This window comes from Alosa pseudoharengus, unplaced genomic scaffold, assembly GCF_046254945.1.
Source record: "Alosa pseudoharengus isolate Yale_2024_CS ecotype anadromous, Long Island Sound unplaced genomic scaffold, YU_APseudo_1.1 YU_APseudo_1.1_scf_16, whole genome shotgun sequence".
In the NCBI taxonomy this organism is placed as follows: domain Eukaryota; kingdom Metazoa; phylum Chordata; class Actinopteri; order Clupeiformes; family Clupeidae; genus Alosa; species Alosa pseudoharengus.
The window spans coordinates 5,970,975-5,995,969 of record NW_027468630.1 but is presented as its reverse complement, the minus strand read 5'-3'; the positions used below and the strand labels follow the sequence as shown (position 1 = coordinate 5,995,969).

The 24,995-nt window shown below is 41.7% G+C and overlaps 1 protein-coding gene across 1 annotated transcript in view; it reads left to right on the top strand.

Annotated features, from left to right (window-relative positions):
* The window catches only part of LOC143125419 (uncharacterized), an 80,718-nt gene that overhangs the window by 44,877 nt on the left and 10,846 nt on the right, over positions 1–24,995 (top strand). The window contains exons 3-11 of the mRNA XM_076286870.1: positions 5,241–5,487; positions 6,251–6,371; positions 6,995–7,131; positions 14,612–14,824; positions 15,116–15,290; positions 16,173–16,293; positions 17,936–18,099; positions 21,077–21,179; positions 24,833–24,979. Of these exons, the coding sequence (XP_076142985.1) occupies positions 5,241–5,487; positions 6,251–6,371; positions 6,995–7,131; positions 14,612–14,824; positions 15,116–15,290; positions 16,173–16,293; positions 17,936–18,099; positions 21,077–21,179; positions 24,833–24,979 (1,428 nt within the window). The remainder of the gene's footprint in view (positions 1–5,240; positions 5,488–6,250; positions 6,372–6,994; positions 7,132–14,611; positions 14,825–15,115; positions 15,291–16,172; positions 16,294–17,935; positions 18,100–21,076; positions 21,180–24,832; positions 24,980–24,995) is intronic.

Here is a 24,995-nt window from a genome sequence, read left to right as displayed (position 1 = left end):
AAAAAGGTTTGAGCATTGAGGAGGTGAATGGCTCCTGATTGAGTGACCAAAGGTATTAGGGGAGATCCGAGGCAGAACAAAATGTCTGACACAGCCAGGTGCAAAGCAAAGAATTCAGTGTAGACTCCACTGACTCTGATTTCCATGATTATCTGCCAAAGAACTTAGCTGCTCAGTGGTAAATTGAACAGGAGGTTCACACGACTGTACTAGCCACTGTTACTGCAAAAAGTGTTTGATGCATTTGACCAGTGTGGTTAGCCAGGACATTAGCAGTAGTCAGATTTTCTGCTGCCATGATTATGTTTTCGACAGGAACAGGTTAAAAGGAGACTTGAAGATTTGATGAATTCTCTAAAAGAAAAAACAGAGATTGTGCGTATCATAGTGACTGACTGGATGGTATGCAATAAAACAAACTACACTGCATTTGCACACTTTGCACATTCATAACACTATCTCACTACAGTGTTTTCCATACATTGACTTTTTTTGTGGCGGCCCACCACAATATCAACATTGACCATCACACAATGATTTTCCAGGTTGTACTAAATTGTGCTTAAATCTGGTTAGCATCATAACCACACTGTGCAAACTGTTGTATTCAAGTTAATTCTTCAAACCAACCACCACAAATGGAATTCAATTCAGTGGGAAACACTGTACTATCTATCTACTTTTTGGGGGCAGCTGTGGCCTACTGGTTAGGGCTTCGGGCTTGTAACCGAAGGGTTGCCGGTTCGATCCCCAACCTAGGAAGGTAGGAGGTAGGAAAGGTAGGAAAAATGTGGGCGGGGGAAGTGGTTGAGCACTGCTCTCCCATGCCCACATCTACGGCTGAAGTGCCCTTGAGCAAGGCACCTAACCCTCACTGCTCCCCGAGCGCCGCTGTAGCAGGCAGCTCACTGCTCCGGGTTAGTGTGTGCTTCACCTCACTGTGTGTACACTGTGTGCTGTGCGTGTTTCACTAATTCACAGATTGGGATAAATGCAGAGACCAAATTTCCCTCACGGGATCAAAAGAGTATACAGTATACTTATACACTCATAGGCTACTTTTAGGGTACTTGCCTTCCAAGTTTTCACATATTGTGTTGAAAGTGTATGTTAAAGTGTACATTATAAAGATTAAAAAAGTAATTAAATTATGCTACTTCTACTATTACAATTAATAGTAATAACAATAATAATAATAATGTTAACATTGTCATGAGCAAAAAAATACAACAAATAAAAAGGAGAGGAATAGAAAGGAATTCTATCAAGAAAGAATATTGATCTTTCTGCCTTCCAAAAGGCACATACCATACGGCAGCAGATGGAGATGTTTGCATGTAGCTCCAGTCAGTCTATGAACATGTACTTCTGGCTGTCTTTCTTGTACATGTGGCATTGAATCACTGCACTGTGATGTCTCCCTGACAGACTGTCTTTATTTACATCAAAAGCATATCTAAACTGGCATGCAGAATCACATAGAAGAGTAAAGCACCACGTCATCTCATATTGTGTATGCAAATAGACAAAGTACTGTATGCACCTGGATGTGTGCATGATACCAAGACAAGCTTGCACCATCAGTTGGTCATTTTGCTTGAATTTGTCCATTGTACATTTTGTTGTTTTGTAGATATTTGAAGACCAGTCAAGTATGAAATGTCAAATATAATAATGTAATTATAATTAGAACTTATAATGATCCAACATTTCTATTAAAACTTCAACCTGTCTGTTAATGTCAACCCAGTTGTACAGTATTTCTGATATATTTTATCTAAATTGGCTAATTATTGCCATGCTATACCATTACATGCTCTTGTTTATGCAACAGTTAGGTCCGATCAAACTATTTCATCAGGAGTGACGATGCCTCATGACATCCCCACTCGGGCATTTAACAGCTAGTAAGCACTCCACATATTGCATTGAATTATCTAACGTGAACATTCCATTAATTCAAAGTGAGAGAGCAGCGATTTCATAACGTCACATTTGAGTATAAAAATGGAGTAAATGAACAGTATGTGAATGTTCAATTTAATATGAGACGTATAGACAAGTAGGCAATACAAATTACTGCGTGCACAAGCACAAAGCCTCTCTCACCGAGCCTCTCTCACTGAGCTGGCTCTCGAGTGAGTGGCTTTGTGTTGCTCGGCAATGGGAAATGGCAAGGCTAAAATTGGAATCATTTTTGTTGGTGGAGGATGCACGAAGAAAATGTACTTAAACAATTGTGTCTTTACACTAAATTAGTTGGTAATGGAAATGTTTAAAAACAATTTATATCACACTATATCGTCACTAGTTTGCATTGTTTGTATTCTCCTCCACTGGAATTTACATAGTGGTGTCATACCTTTACTAACCTTGATTGGACCATATCATGGATGGAATAATAAAGGACATGGGTGTTCTCAATACCTTCATCCACCATACACAAGACTGATTGAATAGTGTGGTGTAGTGATGTGATTTTGACATCTCACACTGACATAGAATGCAATGGCTACAGGGAAATTTTATGAATGTCAACACTGCTTTAATGTTTTTACAGTTGTGGCTACATTTGTTGGTAGCCCTTACCTTCCATGGAAGAAGAAAACCCTCAATTTGTCATTGGAATAATTTGAAACTGACACAAATAATCATTAATTATCATTAATTATTGTTTATTTCATGTTTAATGCAAAAACCAACTTTGTTTTTGACTCTTCATTCAACTGTATATTTTGAATAATGAAACAGATGGACAAAAAAACATTGACAGAAATGATGGCACCCTTTACCTAATAGGCTATCACCTTTGAATGAGACTTAGTAGTTTACCCACTCTTCCTGAGCATACTGCTACAGCTGTCTGAAATACATCTGTACTAATACAAATTGAGGTGAAACAGTTCATTTCAAACATCATTATAATCAAATCATGTATTATCCTGTTTGGGGTAACGACAAGTCTGCCTGGGCCATTTTAGAATATCTGATATCTGTGTAAAATAAACAACAAATTATCTCTTTTCAAACTTTCTTTGCTTTACTCTATTACATACCAGGCATGCAGCTATACTTGAGGAAATTGCTTTGTATCACTTTTAAGAAAGAACGCCTTGTCTACTTCTGAAGTACTTCTCTATTCTCTCAGCAGTATGTATACTATATCTACTGTATCTACAGTCAATCATGAGGCTGAGTAATTCAAGCACATGCAAAATATGCATCAGGTCTGTCTGACCAAATACAGGCTGTTCAAACTATCCTACAGAACTACTGTAACATGAGGGGTGGGGGGGGCATTAAATGCAAATTATTAAAGGAAGGCTAGTACACTGTAGGTGGGGATTCAAATGATTATAATTGAATAATTGAATGCAAATGATTAAAGGACGGCTGGTATTTGATAAGGATAAATTGGTGGGACATGCATGTTTGGAGTGAACACACCACACACAGTGAAGTGCAGTTTGCTACTGTTAGAGCTACTAACTTATAAAGAACCACACTTTGTCAGTCTTCCAGACCATATCCTCTCCAGATTGCCATGTCAAATACCCATTACGACTGAGTCAACACAGATTGTAATAGTCTGAAATAGCCACACAGATGGTAGAGATCGCATAAAATTATATTTTTTTGTTCTTCAGAGATTGTGCAATTTGCCAAAACAGATACGTCCATCAGTTCCATTAAACATTGAACAATATTCAATTCAACAAATTGTATTGTAACTGCAGGCAGGGGAAACCAAGCTAGCATTAACACCATTAAGCTACTCATATAAAACATACTATAATATAATAACATAATATAAATAATCCAGCAAACATCCTAATGTACAATCCAACTAATTGATAGTTTAGCTGATCTCATCAATAAGAGGACAGGAGCTATAGCCACACGTGTCTTCCATCACCCGGGGTTAACAGCACAGGCTCCCTCTCTTTTGGATTTGAATGAGAGGCTGGGTGAGCCCCATGGCCATCACAAAGAGTACAAAAATGCTGAGTGCCGCACTGATGCTTATCCGCACTGACGCAATTATTAAGTCCCACCAAGACCACCAGTGGCACGTAGCACACTACCATGCTCACTAGTGAGACTACGAAAATAACCCAGTCAGTCTCATCTACGAGATGTTTAGGCCTCCTCCAATACTGGCAGCTGGGCTCATAGGTTGCAGATTTGCTTAGTGGCCTACCAAGGCTCTGCAACGAGACGCAACATGGGAGATGAATCATCCGTCAACTTGCAATGTAGCCTATTCTACTTTCTTATTGCACACTGGAGAGGAAAACATGCTGGTAGGCTACAATAGGCTACTTAATTTAAACTTTGTTAGCTTTAGTGTGTGTGTGTGTGTGTGTGTGTGTGTGTGTGTGTGTGTGTGTGATGGATGGCGGATGGATGATAAGTTTTGCTATGCGGTTATGGTTGAAATAATAGCCCATCCGCGCATCTCTAGTTTACGTATCTAAAACCAGTGTCTGCCAAACTTGCTTCAGCATTTTAAGTTACATTTTGATTTTCTCCACTGTCAGACATCTTTTTTTGTGTTCAAACGGAGAACCTATCTACAAAGATTGCAGTGCATTACAGTGATCGCTGGCTGAGTCTTCCTGCTATGGTGTTATACCATATCATTTTATATCAAAATGATAAGTCCCTTTGTGCATTGATTGGTCAATAATGAATGTGTGTCATGATAAATGTAGCTTTAAAGTGGGTATGGAAGAGACATTCTCTCAACCCAACTCTGATTCATCTGGCCTTTCGAATGTCTATCTGAAATGCTCACTGAAACATTTAACATGGCAATCCACATCAAGCAGATGTGAGAGAATAAAGAACTTGTGCCTCAAAGCTTCTCCTCAGAAACTACTGTGCATAGATGCATCTGATGGTGGAGGCATAGAGGGTCCCTTTTCAAGTCTGGGTTTTATTGCTGCTGTGGTTGCACCTGATGTTGATGGGTTTGGTTATGTGTGCACTTTCAAATGTAACCATGTACATCTACAGGTTGTGTATATGTTTGAATGTAATCACACTTTGTACATTTAAACCTTTCATTAAATGGCTCTTCAAAATGCTGCAGAAAGTTCCAATGAATTGAATGGGTCATCTGAATGGTTAGAGGTCCAATATACTGTATCAAAGATTTGAGAATGTGTGCCTTGCATATACCAGTTTATATTCACTTAAATAATGCATTCATGTTTGTGTGTGTGTGTGTTTTTCAGCCTGTGCCAATGGTCACTGGGGACCCCACTGTAGTAACCGCTGCCAGTGCCAAAACGCTGCCCTGTGCAATCCCATCACTGGAGCCTGCGTGTGCTCCGATGGATACCAGGGCTGGCGTTGCGAGGACCCCTGCGATGATGGTTACTATGGCAGCGGCTGCCAGCAGTCCTGCCAGTGCCTGAATGGCGCCACGTGCCACCACGAGACGGGAGAGTGCCTGTGTGCACCCGGCTACACAGGAGAGTTGTGAGTTCACCACAAGCACATTTTTTGTGGAAACAACAATTGCGACCTGTCATGTTGTGTCACTGTATTGTATTGATCAAAAAGAATCTCATTATGGAATGGAAAAGCTGAGAGCTATATTTGCTTGTTTTTTTTCTTTTCATGTTAAGGTGTCCAATCAGGGAAGATATCTTTATATTGATTTTCATATTTTTCTAGAAGAATAGCAAATGCTGCCAGCCAATCAATGCAATCACATTGTGTTACTGCATGGCACTTCTCACAAACAGCCATATGATTCAGTAATGCTGAAACATCTTTGTTTTGTTCATGTCTTTTATGTCTGTCATGTGCATGTCTTTCAGTACGTATGTAATGATAGATTTTAGTATATCCTTGCATATTGCATTTTAAATGTTGATGTTTTGTGTCAATTTCTGTATTCTGAGTAAGGCCTCGCTAAGACAATGACCTGTTCCTGCTTCAGCCCTTCGGAAGCTTCATAGTAAAGAATGACCACAAAACTCATGTGCACTCTTTAAGCTGTAGTGGCTGCTTGTTAAAGCTGTGGACTCAATTACTACCACTGTACTGCCAGTGAGCACATCTACATACTCGAAATACTGTTGCTTTAAGTTTAAATCATCTTCAAAATCTCATGTTTTTTATATCCCTGAGTTCCCCTCTAGTCTGTGCTTAGAGAAGCGAGTGGGTGCGGCAGCAGAGGAAAGGTCACAGGTGTTGATGCTGTTGCTCGGCGTCTCTGTTTGTTTTGACACGGTAGCTGCGGGGATGAGTGTCCAGCTGGTAGTCATGGTGCCCATTGTGAGCAGCGCTGCCCGTGCCAGAATGGCGGAAAGTGCCATCACATCACAGGGTTGTGCAGCTGCCCTGCTGGGTGGATGGTGAGATCTCTCACACATACACACACGCACACATGCACACATACACACACACACACACACACACACACACACACACGCACACACACACACACACACGCACATGCACATGCACATGCACATGCACACATACACATACACACACACACACACACACACACACACACACACACACACACACACACGCACGCACACACACACACACAAGATCTCTCTCACACACACACACACACACACACACACACACACACACACACATACACACGCACACACACGCGCATGCACACACACACACACACACGCACGCACACACATACATACACACACACACACACACACACTCACACTTACTCATGCATATATACAGAGATACATACAGATGCATGCAGACATACTCCCACGCATTAATACACTCAGATGTTTACAGTCTTGTACACATATGATCTGTCACACACACGTACAGACTAATGTGCTACTCATTTTGAGCTTCCTTTTGAAACTACCAGGGGGTCGTGCCTCTCATGAATCCACATGTATACATGAAGCCTTTGCATTTTAGCTCATTGCCCAGAGCAATTTACGTAAAAGCTTCCAACTCCATCTAATGGGTTTCCTCCTGACCACAGGGGGCAGTCTGCGCCCAGCCGTGCCCAGCTGGGAAGTTTGGAGTCAACTGCAGCCAGGAGTGCTCGTGCCAGAATGGAGGAGTGTGTGACCATGTCACGGGGCGGTGTGTTTGTGCCATGGGGTACAGCGGAGAGCGGTATGGATCAACTCACAGCAAATGAAACCGTTGGAAGACATCATTGCCTTGTCTCTCACACTCCCACAGATACATTATTTAAAATCATGCACATACACACACACACACACACACATACACACACACACACAAACACACACACACACACACACACACACACCACACACAGACACACACCACACACACTCACTTACATGTACAAATTCCTTTGATGACTGTTCATAACTGTCTGAAGACTGATTCATCAATAAGGAAAAGCGCCCACAGCCTTTCCTCTGTCTGGACTCTGGAAATTTCTGTGCTCCCCAGAAGGTTTTTAGTCTCTCTCTCTCTCTCTCTCTCTCTCTCTCTCTCTCTCTCTCTCTCTCTCTCTCTCTCTCACACACACACAGACACACACACACACACACAGACACACACACACCATCACATTCAGCCCCATTCCCCTTCCTCTTGGTTCTCGTCAGTAATGATCAGAAGAGGGTTAAGCAGAGTGGGGAGCTGCTGATAGGCTGCTATCTCCTCTGCCTCAGTCGCCGTGTCTCTCATAGCACAGCTGCTTCCTTTTTTATGTGATCATTTTCTAAATTAGCTCCATTCATTACACCTCGGACAGGTGAATTAGCATTGCGGCAGGCTTTGTATTTCTTCCTCCATGGCGATAATGAGCCTCAGACCCTGTAGATAAGAGCAAAGTTGCGTTCATTTAAACATAAGTGGCAGTGAGTCTTTCTGATCACCTAATTGAGCCATTCATCGATTCACACCTTAATGGTGTGTGTGTATTTGAACATTACGGAATGTTCATTGGTGGAATTGTCCACCAATGGCTGTTTTGAAATCCAGCTTTTTATCTCAAGTCTGTCAAATGTTTGTTTGATTTTGCTCTGCTGGGTTGGGATTCTATCACACACACACACACCGTGGGCAGCCGTGGCCTACTGGTTAACGCTTCGGACTTGTAACCGGAGGGTTGCCGGTTCAGACCCCGACCAGTAGGCACGGCTGAAGTGCCCTTGAGCACCTAACCCTCACTGCTCCCCGAGCTGTTGTTGCAGGCAGTTCACTGCGCCGGGATTAGTGTGTGCTTCACCTCACTGTGTGTTCACTGTGTGCTGAGTGTGTTTTACTAATTCACGGATTGGGATAAATGCAGAGACCAAATTTCCCTCACGGCATCAAAAGAGTATATATACTTATACACAAACACACACTCAGACAATCACACACACACACGCACGCACACACACACACACACACACACACACAGTTACCTCCTTGCAAAGTTCCTCAGATAGAATGAAGTATTGTCTCTCAGATGGACTGTGTTTTTCCTGAATCGGTCTCAGGCCTGGTGCCGAGTCATGAAGGATTGGTAGATAGCCCATTAGACACAATGTATGGGTATGTTGAAATGTTTTAAAGCCAATTGCAGGTTTCTCTGTGTCTGCCCTGCTATCGTAAGTCTTAACGGTCTGTTTGAGCCCTCTGCAGCATTATTCCTATTATACTACTATCCGACAGTGAAACCAGTACATTTAAATATGAAACTTTAGTGGTTAGTTTTTTACTTTAAATGAGCCAGCCAAGTCAATGAACAAAAACTGAACGGCAATTCACCTTGAAGTTGGATTAAAACAAAATGTGCTCCTCTGGCCAGAGACCCAGGAGATCATGCCAAAAATGTACTGAGCTAGAACAGAGTATTTCTACTTTGGAATCAAAGATGCATGCCCTTCCACCAACGACAGATGAACTACGAGAGGCATCTCATGAAGTGAGTACAGCAACTACTGGAAATGCAGAGAATGTAACCCAGCTGTCTAATATCACTGCTAATAGAGCAGATGAATGCATCGACCTCACAAAGGGAAATGTGAGTACAGAGCCTTGGCACAGGCAAGGTGCCAGACCAAAAAACAAAAAACGTAATACAAGAACTGTAATTACCTCAACACCAGTAAATTCAGATGTTAACTTCAGGCCTCGTATCAGAAATACAGACAGATCAGCAAACTACTACAGGGCTTGTGGTCCTAAGGGAAGCCCACAGCCCCTAACACTATGGAACAGATTTGAATGCCTCCGGGACGTGAGAGAGGAATTTCCCAGGGAACAGACCCAAAGCAGGCAGCGATCACACCACAACAATAGAAAGATAGACACAGACAACAGGTAGCACTCAGCACCTATTCATCCCACAACCCTCGTTCTAGGCGACTCTGCTGTGAGACATATAAATGGGGAAAGGATGATTGTATGTTGTTTCCCAAATGCTTCAGTGTCTGACACAAAAGACAAGCTTGCAGAACTGGTGTCAAAATATGCAACTATCAAGCGCATCATTGTGCATGTTGGAGCAAATGACATCTACAGTACAGAGAACAGCTGTACAGTATGTCAAAGAAGATTTCAAGGAACTTTTCTCGGCCCTATATGAGCTTGGAATACAAATTTTCATCAGTGGCCCACTCCCAGCAGAGGGAAGCTTTGTATTTTCCAGACTATTCAGTTTAAACACCTGGCTCGCAAAAACATGCTTTTCAGTTGGGATGAATTTTATTGACAATTTTAACCTTTTTTGGAATCGCAGGGAATACTTCAGACCAAATAGCACAGAGCTGAGTTGGACTGGGGCCAAGATCTTAACCGAATACTATCACCTCTCTCTCCTGCACCCAACATTTTTTCTGCCAACCTTGAGCAGAGCCTCTGATAAGCGCTCAGTGGCCATACAGACGGAACAAGCGGATGACATCAACAACTCAGCTAAACCAAAACACTCTGCACAGGCTGAAACAGAGATATGCCCAACCCCCCCTGCTGTGGGGCTCTCTGGTAATCACCCGGTAGCCTCCACTGAAATGCAGACCTTGGAGAAACATAAACAACCAGCTCAACAATGCCCAGCCATGTCCACTGGACAAGATAAGATGGGTGCTGCTAAAATGACTCAAAGTCAATCACTGGCGTCAAACTCCCTGGAATCTCAGCAAACAAATGGATGTGATGAGCATGAGGAGATAGCACCTATCAAAGCTGCTGAGAGGCTATCAGAAAGGAAGGGTCATGTTGTAACACCAGTACCAATACCTCTCCCCACCTCCGTCGACTCCTTGTCACCACAAAGACACAACAACATGGAATACACTACTGGAATACATGCTGAAAGCGGAGCGTCTGCAACAAACTTCCCAGAACCTCAGCAGGCAGATGGAGACTCTGGATCAATTTTCAACCCCAACCTCCTTGATTTCCCATCACCACCCACACCTAATCACGTCCCCACCCAATCAAACTCCCCAGGCCACACAAACCCCCCTAATCTCCCATCACCAATCCCACCCAATCACGTCCCCACCCAATCAAACTCCCCAGGCCACACAAACCCCCCTGATCTCCCATCACCATCCCCACCCAATCACGTCCCCACCCAATCAAACTCCCCAGGCCACACAAACCCCCCTGATCTCCCATCACCATCCCCACCCAATCACGTCCCCACCCAATCAAACTCCCCAGGCCACACAAACCCCCCTGATCTCCCATCACCATCCCCACCCCGTCATCCCACCACCAACTCAAACTCCACAGGATCCCCTGAATACCCATCACCATCCCCACCCAAGCACATGTTGTTCCCTGCAAGAATGGAGAGACTGCTACCAGTAGCCATGCAGAGTTTTACTAGCCCAAGATCTTTAGCACCAAAGAAGCGAAGGGCACCTCCACCCCCTTGCCCTCCCTCTCCCCGTCTCTTAAGCATCTCTTAAGCAGCAGCAACCTCTTAGTTCATTTTCTCAGCCGGTATATAGCATGGAATGTGCAGTGGAATGTGCAGTGGAAAATACAGATGGCAGCAGCAGGGGACAAGTATATGATGACTGTATTGCATGATATTCTCAGGGTCCCTGCAATATAAATGGTACTGTATTGCATGATATTCTCAGGGTCCCTGCAATATAAATGGTACTGTACTGCATGATATTCTCAGGGTCCCTGCAATATAAATGGTACTGTACTGCATGATATTCTCAGGGTCCCTGCAATATAAATGGTACTGACAGTAGTTTTGAGAACATGCCGGGACCCAGTAAGCCCATGACATTCTCTATTCCTGTATTGACAAGAAATAGAACACAAATGCATCGAGCTTATAGTGTAAACCAGTCCAATATCCTACCCGTACCACATCAACCTCAACACTTACAGCAAAACTAGCACTCCTAAATATCAGATCTCTTTCAAGCAAATCATTCTTAATTTCTGATCTAATTTGCACACACAACCTTGATTTTTTACTTTTAACTGAGACATGGTTAGATCAAGCAAACAGTGCTGCTACTCTCATCGAATCAGCTCCCCCAAATTTCAATTTTTTGAGTGCTACCAGAGCAAATAAAAGAGGTAGGGGGATAGCCACAATTTTCAAGAAGTCTTTTCAGTGCAATCAGTCGTCATTCGGTGACTTCATTTGAATATCTGTGTGCACGCATTAAGTCTTCTCCTCAGATTTTATTACTGACAATTTACAGGCCTCCAAAAAAAAGTTTTTCTTGAAGAGCTAGGTGAACTGCTATCAGTTGTTTGCATAGAGTTTGACTGTCTTATTATATCAGGGGATCTAAACTTGCATGTGGATAATCCTGAAAACAATGATGCCAAGGAATTCATTGCACTAATCGATACATTCTCCCTAACACAGCATGTACAGGGGCCAACACACTCTCTCGGCCATACCCTCGACCTTGTTATTACAAAGGGTCTCGATGTCTCTAGAGCTGTTAAAGATCTGGCCTTATCTGATCATTTCTGCGTGTTCTTTGATGTGTCTATGTCCCCACACACTCAAAACACAGCTATGATGGTAAAAAGGAGAATCATAAATGATCAGACAAGTGCTCTCTTTGAGCAAGCACTTTCACTAAAGTCAAGTCAACTGTCAGACTCTGAAGACTTATTTGATTACTTTAATGCAAAAATGGCAAACATTATGGATGACATTGCTCCATTACAATTCAAGAAAGTTAAGGACAAACAGAAAGCACCATGGAGGCAAAATCCAGCAGTTAAACTTCTAAAAAGAGAGTGTAGGAAGACTGAAAGAAAATGGCGTAAATACAAACTTCAGATCCACTATGAAATCCATAAAGAGATGCTCCGCACATATAACTCTGAAATATGCAAAGCAAGACAGTCTTTCTTTTCTAACATTATCAATAGAAGTTCAAATAACACTCGTATTCTATTTTCAACTGTTGATAAGTTAACAAATCCCCCCTCACAATTAGCGCCTGAACTTCTCTCAACTAATAAATGCAATGAGTTTTCATCTTTTTTTAAAGGTAAAATTGACAAAATCAGACTCAACATATCTGCTCAATTACAAATTCAACAACCTGAACTTTCAGCCACAAACAGAGGGAAACTAAACTTGATGTCAGAGTTCAGCTGGATAGACTACGAAACACTTGAAAAAACGGTACAGAATTTCAGCTCTTCCACATATGTCTTAGACACTCTGCCTACCAATTTCTTCAAAACTGTTTTTCACCTCATAGCGGCGGATGTCCTTCAAATTGTAAATGTATCACTGCTGTCTGGCACTTTTCCTAAGTCACTGAAAACAGCTGTTGTAAAGCCACTTCTCAAGAAGAATAACCTGGATGCCTCCATGCTAAACATTACAGGCCCATATCCAATCTACCTTTTATTGGCAAAATTATTGAAAAAGTAGTCTTTAATCAATTAACCACCTTCCTAACATCAAATGGGTATTTTGATTACTTTCAGTCTGGTTTTCGGGCAAATCACAGCACTGAAACAGCTCTCATTAAAGTTTCCAATGACATACGCCTCAACACAGATTCAGGTAAACATCAGTCCTAGTGCTACTGGACCTTAGTGCATTTGACACTGTTGATCACAATATTTTACTACACAGACTAGAAAACTGGGTTGGATTTACAGGCATAGTTATCAACTGGCTAAAATCATATCTACAAGAAAGGAGCTTCTTTGTTGCCATCGGAAACTGTACCTCAACACCAACATCCTTGACCTGTGGTGTTCCCCAGGGGTCGATCTTAGGGCCACTATTATTCAACCTCTATATGCTCCCACTTGGACAAATCATTCAAAATAATTTGATTTATTATCATAGCTATGCAGATGACACACAAATTTACTTAGCTCTATCACCAAACGACTATGGTTCTCTTGAATCTATGTGTCAGTGTATAGAACAAATCAACACCTGGATGTCTCAAAATTTTCTTCAGCTGAACAAAGAAAAAACTGAAGTAATTATATTTGGTAAAAAAGAAGGAAAGTCTTAGGGTTGCCACTCTTCTTGACACAAAAGGGTTGAAGGCAAAGGATACTGTTAAAAATCTTGGTGTATTAATTGACTGTGATCTAAATTTCAACAGCCACATGAAAGCGATAACTAAATCAGCTTTTTACCACCTCAAAAATATTGCCAAACTCAGAGGGCTGATGTCAAAGCATGACTTAGAAAAACTCATTCATGCATTTATCTCCAGCAGGGTTGATTACTGCAATGGTATTCACAGGCCTTCCTAAAAAGACTATTAAACAGCTTCAGGTGATACAAAATGCTGCAAGAAGTGACCACATTACTCCAATTCTTAAGTCCTTGCACTGGCTTCCAGTAAGTCACAGAATTGACTTTAAAGCACTATTGCTTGTTTATAAATCAGTAAATGGAGCAGGACCTAAATACTTGTCAGACATGCTTCAGCAGTACACACCTTCTCGTCCTCTCAGGTCCCAGGTGAAAAATCTGCTAGTAAAACCTACAGTTAGAACTAAACATGGTGAAGCAGCTTTTAGCCTCAGCTGTGGAACCTACTTTCGGATGACATCAAAAAGGCCCCAACTGTAGCCAGTTTTAAATCTAGACTTAAGACCAAACTGTTCTTAGATGCTTTCTGCTAACTGTGCCGAGTTACAAACTAGATAATTATTCTACCTTGTCTTTTATTACTTTTTTTACTACTTTTGCCTTTGTTTTTGCTTACTTATTATTCTTTATTTTTAAATGATTTTACCTTGTGTTTTATGTTTTCTTTTTATTATGATCTTTACCTTTTAGCTATTCTTTGACTATATTGCCCTTCTATGCTTTTATTTGTTATTATTGTTTGGTTTTGTTTATGTAAAGCACATTGAATGACCTCTGTGTATGAAATGCGCTATATAAATAAACTTGACTTGACTTGACTTGACTTGCAGGAAAAAGGAAGACACAAACTCTTATATAAGTCCAGGAATTTGTTATTGTAATGCGCAATAGTAAAGTGTCATCCTATCTCTTAGATATCATTCCTGACCAGCAAAGATATTTTGAGATCAATACCAGTATATCATCCCAGTATTCCTACCATATGTAATGACTAGCATCATGCTTCTCATGATTCTTCTATGCCAAGTCAAAATTTGCCTTATGCCATGCCAGGTGCCAAGAAGAATGCCCGGTTGGCACGTATGGAGCACTCTGCACTGAGCAGTGTGACTGCCAGAATGGAGCCAAGTGCGACCACATCACTGGGGCGTGCCAGTGTGACCCTGGCTTCAGGGGTCCCTCATGCCAGGACAGTTTCTGCCCACTGGGCCTCTACGGACTTGTCTGCGACAAGTACTGCCCGTGTGATGCCAACAACACACTCAGGTACCACCACAGCACTCACATGTCACCCTGCCTCTGTATAGCCAGCTGTATATGCAGAGACTGCTAAACTGAGCTAAATAGAAAAGTATAGTTAGAAAGTCAGAAAAAGTAAGTGCACTTTGCTATGCTTTCATTTGAATGTGAGAGTACACAAGCAGGCTTTTCACTGTACTTAAACATAATAATCAGTATAGTGAGAATAGAGTCTTTAGGTAATAATAATAGATTGTGGTGAATGTAACTCGATTAACTAATGTAATCAGTTAATTTAACTTTTCCTTTTATCTCCAGTTGCCACCCTCTCTCAGGTGAGTGTACCTGCATGCCTGGATGGGCAGGTCTCTATTGCAACGACACCTGCCCAGCTGGTTACTATGGTGAGGGGTGTATGGAACCCTGCTGGTGTGAGAACAGAGGGGACTGTGACAGCATCACTGGAGAGTGTATCTGTGCACCTGGCTACATGGTGAGTCTGCACATACAGTGAAGGCCAAAAGTTTGGACACACCTTCTCATTCAATGCATTTCCTTTATTTTCATGACTATTTACATTGTAGATTCATCAAAACATGTGGAATTATGTACTTAACAAAAAAGTGTGAAATAACTGAAAACATGTCTTATATTCTAGTTTCTTCAAAGTTGCTATTTTTTTTTAAATTTAATACCATATTCAGCAAGCCATAACTTGACAAATATTCATCTGTGGGCCAAATAACTTTGCAGTCATTCATAGTTTTGATGCCTTCAGTGAGAATCTACAATGTAAATAGTTATGAAAATAAAGACAACACATTGAAATGAGAAGGTGTGTCCAACTTTTGGCCTGTACACATTTGAATTATTTATTTGAATCCACCAGTCAAATGTCTTTACAGATAGGATTCAAATATGTTCAGAGATGATATTGCTTTGATGTCATGGGTACATAAAACATCGCCTCCACCACACCACACAGCAAGACTGCCTATCACAGCTGATATAGAGCAGAATGGTGCCAGTTGTTTAGACTTTGCTTTTGATAGCCCTGCCATTCACAGCCCACTGACAGTCAGTTTATGAACATGTCTCAAGCTAATAACAATGTGCACACTAACACACAGACACACAGACACTCTCACACAGACACACACACACACGCACACACACACACACGCACGCACACACACATGCAGTGTTGTAGTATTTGAATGAATAATACAAATAAAATGATGACATTATTTAAAATAGACTGTACACATTTGCTTAGAAAGGTATTGCCCTGTGCCATATTTTAACAATTCAGATGGCATACTGTAGCTATACAGTATTTATAACATGTGTGTATGTGTGGATATGTTTCCTGCAGGGAGAGAACTGTTCTGTGAGCTGTCCTGTGGGATTGTATGGGTTAAACTGCTCTTCCAACTGCTCCTGTCAGAATGAAATCTCCTGCTCCCCTATCGACGGCTCCTGCCTCTGCAGGGAAGGTACCCCATCAATCTCTCCCTCTCCCTCTCCTCTTTCCCTCTCTCTCTCTCTCTCTCTCTCTCTCTCTCTCTCTCTCTCTCTCTGTAGCTGAGTTTCCATTCAAACTTCTTAATGCAAATTCTAACAATTTGAATGGGAAATTCAGTCATGGGTCAAAATGCTTGAAACACATAAGATCTTCTTAGAAATGAATACGCTAGGGGATGGATGACTAACTCCTGGATTAATTATCTCGGTTTATTTGCATAAGATCATATTTGCTGAGACTTCGATTATGTGCTTCCGTTACAATTGCATTGAAACCCTCTAGTTTTGAACCCACAACTGTTAACAACTCCCTTATCCATTTTTAATATACATACTGCACCACAGCGGATGGAAATGTGTCCAGACTCAGCTCTTTTAGCCATTTCTCCTGCATTTGAACACCTGGACAAATATGCGCAACAATTCTGACAAATCAAAATGATGTTTTTTGATGACCTTTATACAAATGTGGTTTTCAGTGATGTCATTGCTGACATCTGTAACTCATCTTTGACCAGTCACAATTGACTTACAGATATCTGTCATTGTGGTCAAAACTGAATTACAAATTACAACATTTTGATTCACTGTGTTTCCTCTCCTTTTTCATCCTCTCCTCTCTCATCCCTTCATCCTCTCCCCTCCCTCTGTGGCCCTCATTACACCATCAGACACAATCACAGATAGTCAAGTTGCCCTATATGTATTCAGACACCTTAGATGTATTTACGTAAATTAATTGAGAAGCTCCTGCACCTCTTAATGGCAGAGGCATATCTGGGGCCCACTGCAGCTGCCATCTCGCTCTCGCTCTCTTTTCTGAACATTATGAATACATTAGACTAACAAAAAAGAGGAGGGTTAAGAGTTGAGTTGTAAATCAGCAGTGGTAAAAAGTTTTACTCTTTTTATGAAGTCACTCTTTTTCTCCCTCACTCTCTCTCTCTCTCTCTCTCTCTCCCTCACTCTCTCTCTCTCTCTCTCTCTCCCTCTCTCTCTCTCTCTCTCTCTCTCTCTCTCTCTCTCTCTCTCTCTCTGTCTCTCGAGATCACTCCCTGGTGTCCCCTTTGACTCCTTCCCTCGCTCCTTCACTATCTTGCTCTAGCCGGTTCTTCCGTGTTTAAATATTTACAGACCCCATACATCTTCGAAGGGCTTGTGGGTAATTAGGGACCAGGCGTTGGAGCTCAGATGTGGCTCTGGGGTTTTCTCTCTCGGTCCCCCTCTCCACTCTTTTATTTCTCTTTATCACTTATTTCTGTCCCTTCACTCCCCCCCCTATCTCTCTCTCACACACACGCACACACACACACACACACACACACACACGCACACACACACACACACAGACACACACACACACACACACACACACACACACACACACACACACACACACACACACACACACACACACACACTCACACTCACACTCACACTCATATTTCCTTTCAGTCTCTTCTCTCCCTTCTATCATCCATCATAAAGACTGACAGAGAATGCACATGTGTTGTATGTTTTTGCAGATATAAACGTGTTTGACTGTGTTACTGTGTTGTGTGTGTGTGTGTGTGTGTGTGTGTGTGTGTGTGTGTGTGTGTGTGTGCGCTTCAGGCTGGCAAGGTGTTGACTGTTCTCTGCCGTGCCCCAGTGGCACGTGGGGGTTTGATTGTAACCAGAGCTGCGTGTGTGTGAATGGAGCCTCCTGCGATCCAGCAGACGGCTCGTGCACCTGTGCAGCCGGGTGGACTGGGGAAGTGTGTGATGCTCCCTGTCCTGTGAGTCCTGACATGCTTGTTCACTTTCACCTCCAAATACACACACACACACACACACACACACACACAACACACACACACAACACACACTCTATGAGGGGCCGTCTAGGCCTTAATTCATACTTGGTCTTACACACACTATCATAATCTTGCACATACACCACTATACTCATGCACACTCACTATTATAGTCATTTTACATGTATGTATGAGAGGGTATAGTCGTGTATGTGAGAGAGTATAGTAGTGTATGTGAAGGAGTATAGTAGTAAATGTGAAAGAGTATAGTAGTGTATGTGAGAGAGTAAAGAGTATAGTAGTATATGTGAGAGAGTATAGTAGTGTATGTGAAATAGTTTAGTAGTACATGTGAGAGAATATAGTAGTGTATGTGAGAGACTATAGTAGTGTATGTGAGAGAGTATAGTCGTATATGTGAGAGACTATAGTAGTGTATGTGAGAGAGTATAGTAGTGTATGTGAGAGAGAGTATAGTAGTGTATGCGAGAGAGTATACTAGTGTATGCAAGAGAGTATAGTAGTGTATGCGAGAGAGTTTAGTAGTGTATGCGAGAGAGTATAATAGTGTATGCAGGGTGCGATTTGTAGGGGGGGATGGTGGGGATTTCCCTACCTCTGGTTTTCCTATCCCTACCTCTGCTAAATAATTTTTATCCCCGGTGGGGACAACATTTATCCCCCTCTGCCCCTCATATTGATTAATGCTACTTCATATAAGTAAAGCGCTGCAACGTGAGAACAGTCTAGTAGGCTAGCCTACATAATAATCTGACATCAGAAACGCACCGTCACCGTCAGCACTCATGCTGCTGACACAGTGGCTGCGTGATAACTTAATTTGGCCTTGATCGTGCAGGACATTTCAGAATGTCGAGTGTGTAATCCATCATAAATGGCTAGTTTCAATGGAAAAGTTAGCTGGACAAATGAAAGAAAATGAGAAGGTTGCTTGGCATCGCTTATTCTATGGCTCTCTACCGAAACACCTGTAGTTTGCGGAGGACGAATGAGAAAGCACTCGTTTGATAAATCAGCCAGTAGGCTAGGCCTAGTAGACAAATAACTTTCAGAAATAATCTGTACTGCAAAATCGAATGTTGGTGGGTATTTAAACTAGCCTATCTAGTTTTAACAGCTGCAAGAAATAGAAGCTTCATGGTCTTCATGTTCTGGTTCGTAAATTATTTTCATAAAACTTCAAGTTGCCCTATAACTTTACTCTCCAAAACTCTTCACTGCACTGTAGCCAATTAACTGACAGTATGATAGTAGGCTATTTATTTTCTGTAGGCTACAATAAACACATTTATTTTTTCAACTTTTGCAATATTACGCACTTGGCTACTGAACGCAAATCAGCAGGAGAGAGAATGCATGCACGTAGCCTACGCAGCGTGTAGCGCAATGTATAGGCTATTTGGTTACCAACTAACACTGTTAGCCAATTCACTAACTTAAGACTTCAGTGCCATCATATACAACGTTTTTTTACACAACAAATACAGAAAGGATGGAGGCAGCAAAAGTAGAGGAGTCATTTCAGATGGGGCAAGAACAAGGTGAATTTGTATGCTTGTCCAAACGTAGTCCTACCCTGCATTAGAGGAGCTGATCATCATACCAAGCACACTCGCTGTTTAAAGTCATACACCGAGGTAAACTAAAACTAAAAAAAATAATATGCTGTTATTAGCCATGACATTACTAGACTATGAATCGTTCCCTTCATTTTTTTTTTTTTTTTTTTTTTTTTGGGGGGGGGGTTACAAACGTATTCAAAATCATCCCCCCCCTCTGGTTTTTACACAAATCGCACCCTGGATAGATATATATATATAGATAGATAGATAGATAGATAGATAGATACTTACTTACTTTATTGATCCCCAAGGGGAAATTCAGGGTGTCTCAGTAGCATACAGACATCACACACAACATGCACGTACAGCAGAAATGGTAACTATAAGTATAAGTATAAACATATAACCAAACTCCACTGTACAATAGAGACAGTAGGAGATAAGAAAAACTAACAAAACTAAATACTAAATATACTATATAAATTAAATGTAAAAAATCCAGTGTGCTTGAGGGTGATCAAGCATGAGACGCTTGTAGTGACAGGGCCTGTAGTTCTGTGTGCATGGTAAGGTGCTCAAGAGAGTGAGTGTCACGGTGAAGGTGCAAAAAGTAGTCCAACAGTAGTCCTTTAGTTATGTGTGCATGGACCTCAAGAGAGTGAGTGTCATGATGTAGGTGCAAAAAGTAGTCCAACATTAGTCCAACAGTGCAACAGTGCAATAATAAGGTCTAGAGACCAGCATAAATAATATGGACAAATAGGAGAGTAAAGTATAATGTAGACAAGGTAATATAAAAAACTATAAAAACTATGTCAGTGCAAGAACAGGTTGAGGTAATAGGGTTACAGCCATTCACTATTGTAGCAGAAGCCATTGATCATGTGTGCTAATATAGCATGAAAAACAGTATAGCAGGAAAACAGTAGTAAAAACATTAGGCTGTGGACATAGTAAATAGTAAAACAGTAGTAAAACAGTAGTAAAGCAGTAGTGGGCAGTCAGTACTCAAACATGGAGAGGGTGGAGAGGCAGACAGACTAAGCAGAGAAGTCTATCTCCTCTTCCCTTTAGTGAAGCATTAAACAGTTCAATGGCCCTGGGGACAAATGACTTCCTCAGCCTTTCAGTTGTGCATGGCAGTGAGCGAAGTCTCCAGCTGATCAAGCTCTTTTGCTTTTTAATAGTGCTGTAGAGTGGATGGCATTCATTGTCCAAGATGTTGATCAGTTTGTTCAGGGTCCTTTTGTCAGATATTGAAGTGATGCACTCCAGTTCAGCTCCCACTACAGAGCCAGCCTTCCTTACCAGCCTGTTTTAACACATCTACAGTACAGTATGAGTTGTATGTTTATGTGTGATTTTGTTTTTGATAGGATGGCACCTACGGTTTGGGGTGTGTGGAACACTGTGACTGTCGTCATGCCAATGGCTGTGACCCTGTGAGTGGGCAGTGCCGTTGCCTAGCTGGATGGACCGGTAGGAGCAACAGAGAAATGGATGACTTTGTGTGTGTTTGTGTGTGTGTGTGTGTGTGTTTTTGTGTGTGTGTGTGTGTGTGTGTCTGTGTGTGTGTGTGTGTGTGTGTTTGTGTGTGTGTGTGTGTGTGTGTGAGAGAGAGAGAGAGAGAGAGAGAGAGAGAGAGAGAGAGAGAGAGAGAGAGAGCACAATTGTCTTGTGTCTATGTCCAATCAATGGGGTTTATATTTTATTGACAACTTAAGTCTGCTCGGGGGACAGAGAGAACGTGCTATTCAATACCTGAATAGAGCTGGGGTAATGGTCCTTTTGGAAAAAGTTCTTTATTTCCTCTTCAACAGTAGCATACTTAGGACACTAAATTTTTCAATCCGAACACTGCATAGGGTCAAGCTTCAGCATGATGGCATCAGCAATAATGATAAGGCACTGCTTATGGAAAATAGCAATAAATGAGAAGCACTATATTCTAGAGTCTCAGAACATGATTCAGGCTGAGTTTCTTCATAGCAATGAAAACTGAGGTACTGTAACATATTCCTGTCACCAAAAAAACACCACAGCTTCTGTCCACCCTATCCCTCTCTCCTACATCTCCTGACTTTCTCAGAAAGACATGGATAAACTGATGTCTGCAGGTGCCAAGCACGCTCTCACTCAATCACTGCCGGCCCACAGTCTTCACCCAAGAAGCGCTGTGCCCCAGCAACCTCTTTGCTGAGCCCTGCTACTGCTAGAGTTTTCTACCCACTTCTTCTTTGTCCTTTCTTTACTATCCTCCTCATGACTTTTCCCAAGACAAGCTGGAGGAAGAACAGGATGCGATCAGTTCTCAGGGTTCTAATTTACGTATTTAATATTCGATCATTTGCCAATGAGTTGCTTTCAGTTAATGATCACATTCCTACATACCATGTAGATTTTTTTTTGATTGGAGAACAGCTGCAGCTGCTGTATTTGAAGAGTTTGCTTCCAAAATGCTATATCCACCATTTTAATGAATTTTCATGAATATGTTTTTTACATTTTATTCTCCAATTAATTTCAGTAAAAATGGAATTGGGCATTGTTATTTGATTTATCTGTACTCAATCAAAACAACAAAACTGCAATTTAATTGATATTACCTGAAATACACAATTAAATAGCATGACTTTTTAATGTTTTTAAAAACGGAGATACAGCGTTTTGGAATTAAACTCTTTATTTGAAGATACACTTGAATGCAGGCAGATCTCACTCAGGGAGTTTAGTTAAGGTAAGGTACATTTATTTATGTAGCACACTTAGAAACAGACAAAGATAGCATCAATTAAAAATCCTTGAGCAAAGGTGACTTGGCATGAACAACACAGCAGTGATGGTGTTTTTTTTAACAGTCTAACCGCAGGTAACATCAGGACTTAGGATGTAGCTCTCTTGAACAGTCCAATCAAACAATGTGAGGCTGTCTGTAGAGCTCCGGAAGCACCAGTCAGCTGTCCTGAGCAATTTCAGGATAGACGCTGAAAATCTATCCTGCAGATCAGCAGGTGAACCTCTGACAGTGACAGATCCTCTGTCACTAGTGTTAGACAGGTCGACAGATAATCCTTTTGGATTTATTTGTACTGTGATGAAATGATCCCCAAGAATCATACTTTGCTGCTCAAAATGTTATTGATGAATTTTCTGAGATGTCAATAATTTCTCCATATTTAATTATTTCATTTGGGGCTATGTGAAGATTTTAGTGTTCCTAATGGCACCACTTCTAAATAACTAATTGCTATATTTGACATAATTGATCTGACACTGTGTCATACACTAGATTTTGTCATCAACAAAGGTCTGAATATTTCTGTGAATGCTCTGTCTGATCATTTGTGTTTTTAACACCAATTATGAAACCCATAGCTATGACAACAGCAGAGTCTGAGGAGGACCATTTTAGTCATTTTTACTCACTATTTTAAGGGTCTTTGATGCTATAGCAACTGGTAAGGCTAAAATGATTTGAAACATAGAAGAATGCCATATCAGTAGCAAATCAGAAGGAAGGGTGCAGGAATGTTGACTGTAAATGAAAAACAAACACCTACGCTTCAGATCGACGAGAATCAAGTTTTACTCTAATATTGATTCTGTTTGCACCGAAACAGTGGATGGCTGAATGAAACAACATTTCATAAAGACAAGACTGGCATTATTCAGTTTCCAGTTATAGGGGTAAAAATCTGCAGTCACATTAACTATTCTATTCTTTACCTGCACAAAACTTTGGTAACGCTTTAGAACGCTTTACATGTGTTTATTAGGTATTAACAGTGTATGAAAAGCAGTTAACAATTCATTACTAACAGTTAGTTAACTGTTGTTAACGGTTAACATGCCGCTTGTAAGTGTTATTAAGCAGTCTTTTAATTTACTTGCAAGCATATTTGTTAACAGTTAACATGCAGCTTGTAAGTGTTAACAAGCAGCTTGTTAATGCTTGTTAATGGTGTATAAGACAAAGAGGTGGAGACACACACGCACTCACACACACACACACACACACACACACGCACTCACACACACAAACACGCTAGTGGACAGACAGTTCAAGACATGGAGGTGGTGAAGAGGCAGACAGACTATGCGGAGAAGTCTATTTCTCCTCTTCCCTTAAGTGAAGCATTGAACACTTCAATGGCCCTGGGGACAAATTACTTCCTCTGTCTTTTGTGCAAGGCAGTGAGCGAAGTCTCCAGCTGATCAGGCTCTTCTGCTTAACAATAGTGTTGTGGAGTGGATGACACTCATTGTCCAAGATGTTGATCAGTTTGTTCAGGGTCCTTTTGTCAGATATTGAAGTGATGCACTCCAGTTCAGCTCCCACTACAGAGCCAGCTTTCCTTACCAGCCTGTCACCAGCCTCTATAGGCACAGGGCAAGCATTTCTATAGGCACAGGGCAAGCATCTCCATAGGCACAGGGCAAGCACCTCCATAGGCACAGGGTAAGCATCATAGGCACAGGGCAAGCATCTCCATTGGCACAGGGTAAGCATCATAGGCACAGGGCAAGCATCTCCATAGGCACAGGGCAAGCATCTCTATAGGCACAGGGCAAGCATCTCTATAGGCACAGGGCAAGCATCTCCATAGGCACAGGGCAAGCATCTCCATAGGCACAGGGCAAGCATCTTGACCTAAAGGGATTGCTTTGTAAAGTCTGGATTTTATTTTCACAATACAATACTTGCACATTGATTTCCACAGTATTACATTTTTGTCTATGCACTGTTCATTTTATGTTTCCTATACTGTTAAAGTTTCTGCGTATGATAACGGGCTACATCAATAAAGTTGAATTTGAATCAGTCTCTTAAGCCGTGCCCTACTGGTTAGGGAATCAAACTATTGACTGAAGCGTAGCTGGTTCAATCCCTGACTGGTAGGATTGAACCAGCTGGCAGGGAGTAGCTGAACATTGCTTTCTCATGTCTACATCCACGACTGAGTTGCCCTTGAGCAATGCACCCAATCTCTACTGTAACTGCAGCAGTGGCTACCAACTGCTCCAGGTCTGTGTAAGCTCAGTATCCTGTATGTGTGTGTGTGTGTGTGTGTGTGTGTGTGTGTGCGTGTGTGCGTGAGTGCGTGCGTGCGTGTGTGTGTGTGTGCATTCAGGTGTGCACTGTGACAACGTGTGTGAGGAGGGCCGTTGGGGTTCAGACTGCTCCATGGTGTGTTCCTGTAAGAACGGCGGCACCTGCTCTCCCGAGGACGGCTCGTGTGTCTGCACGCCAGGCTACCGGGGCTCGTCCTGCAGCCGAGGTAAGGGTTTTGCAGG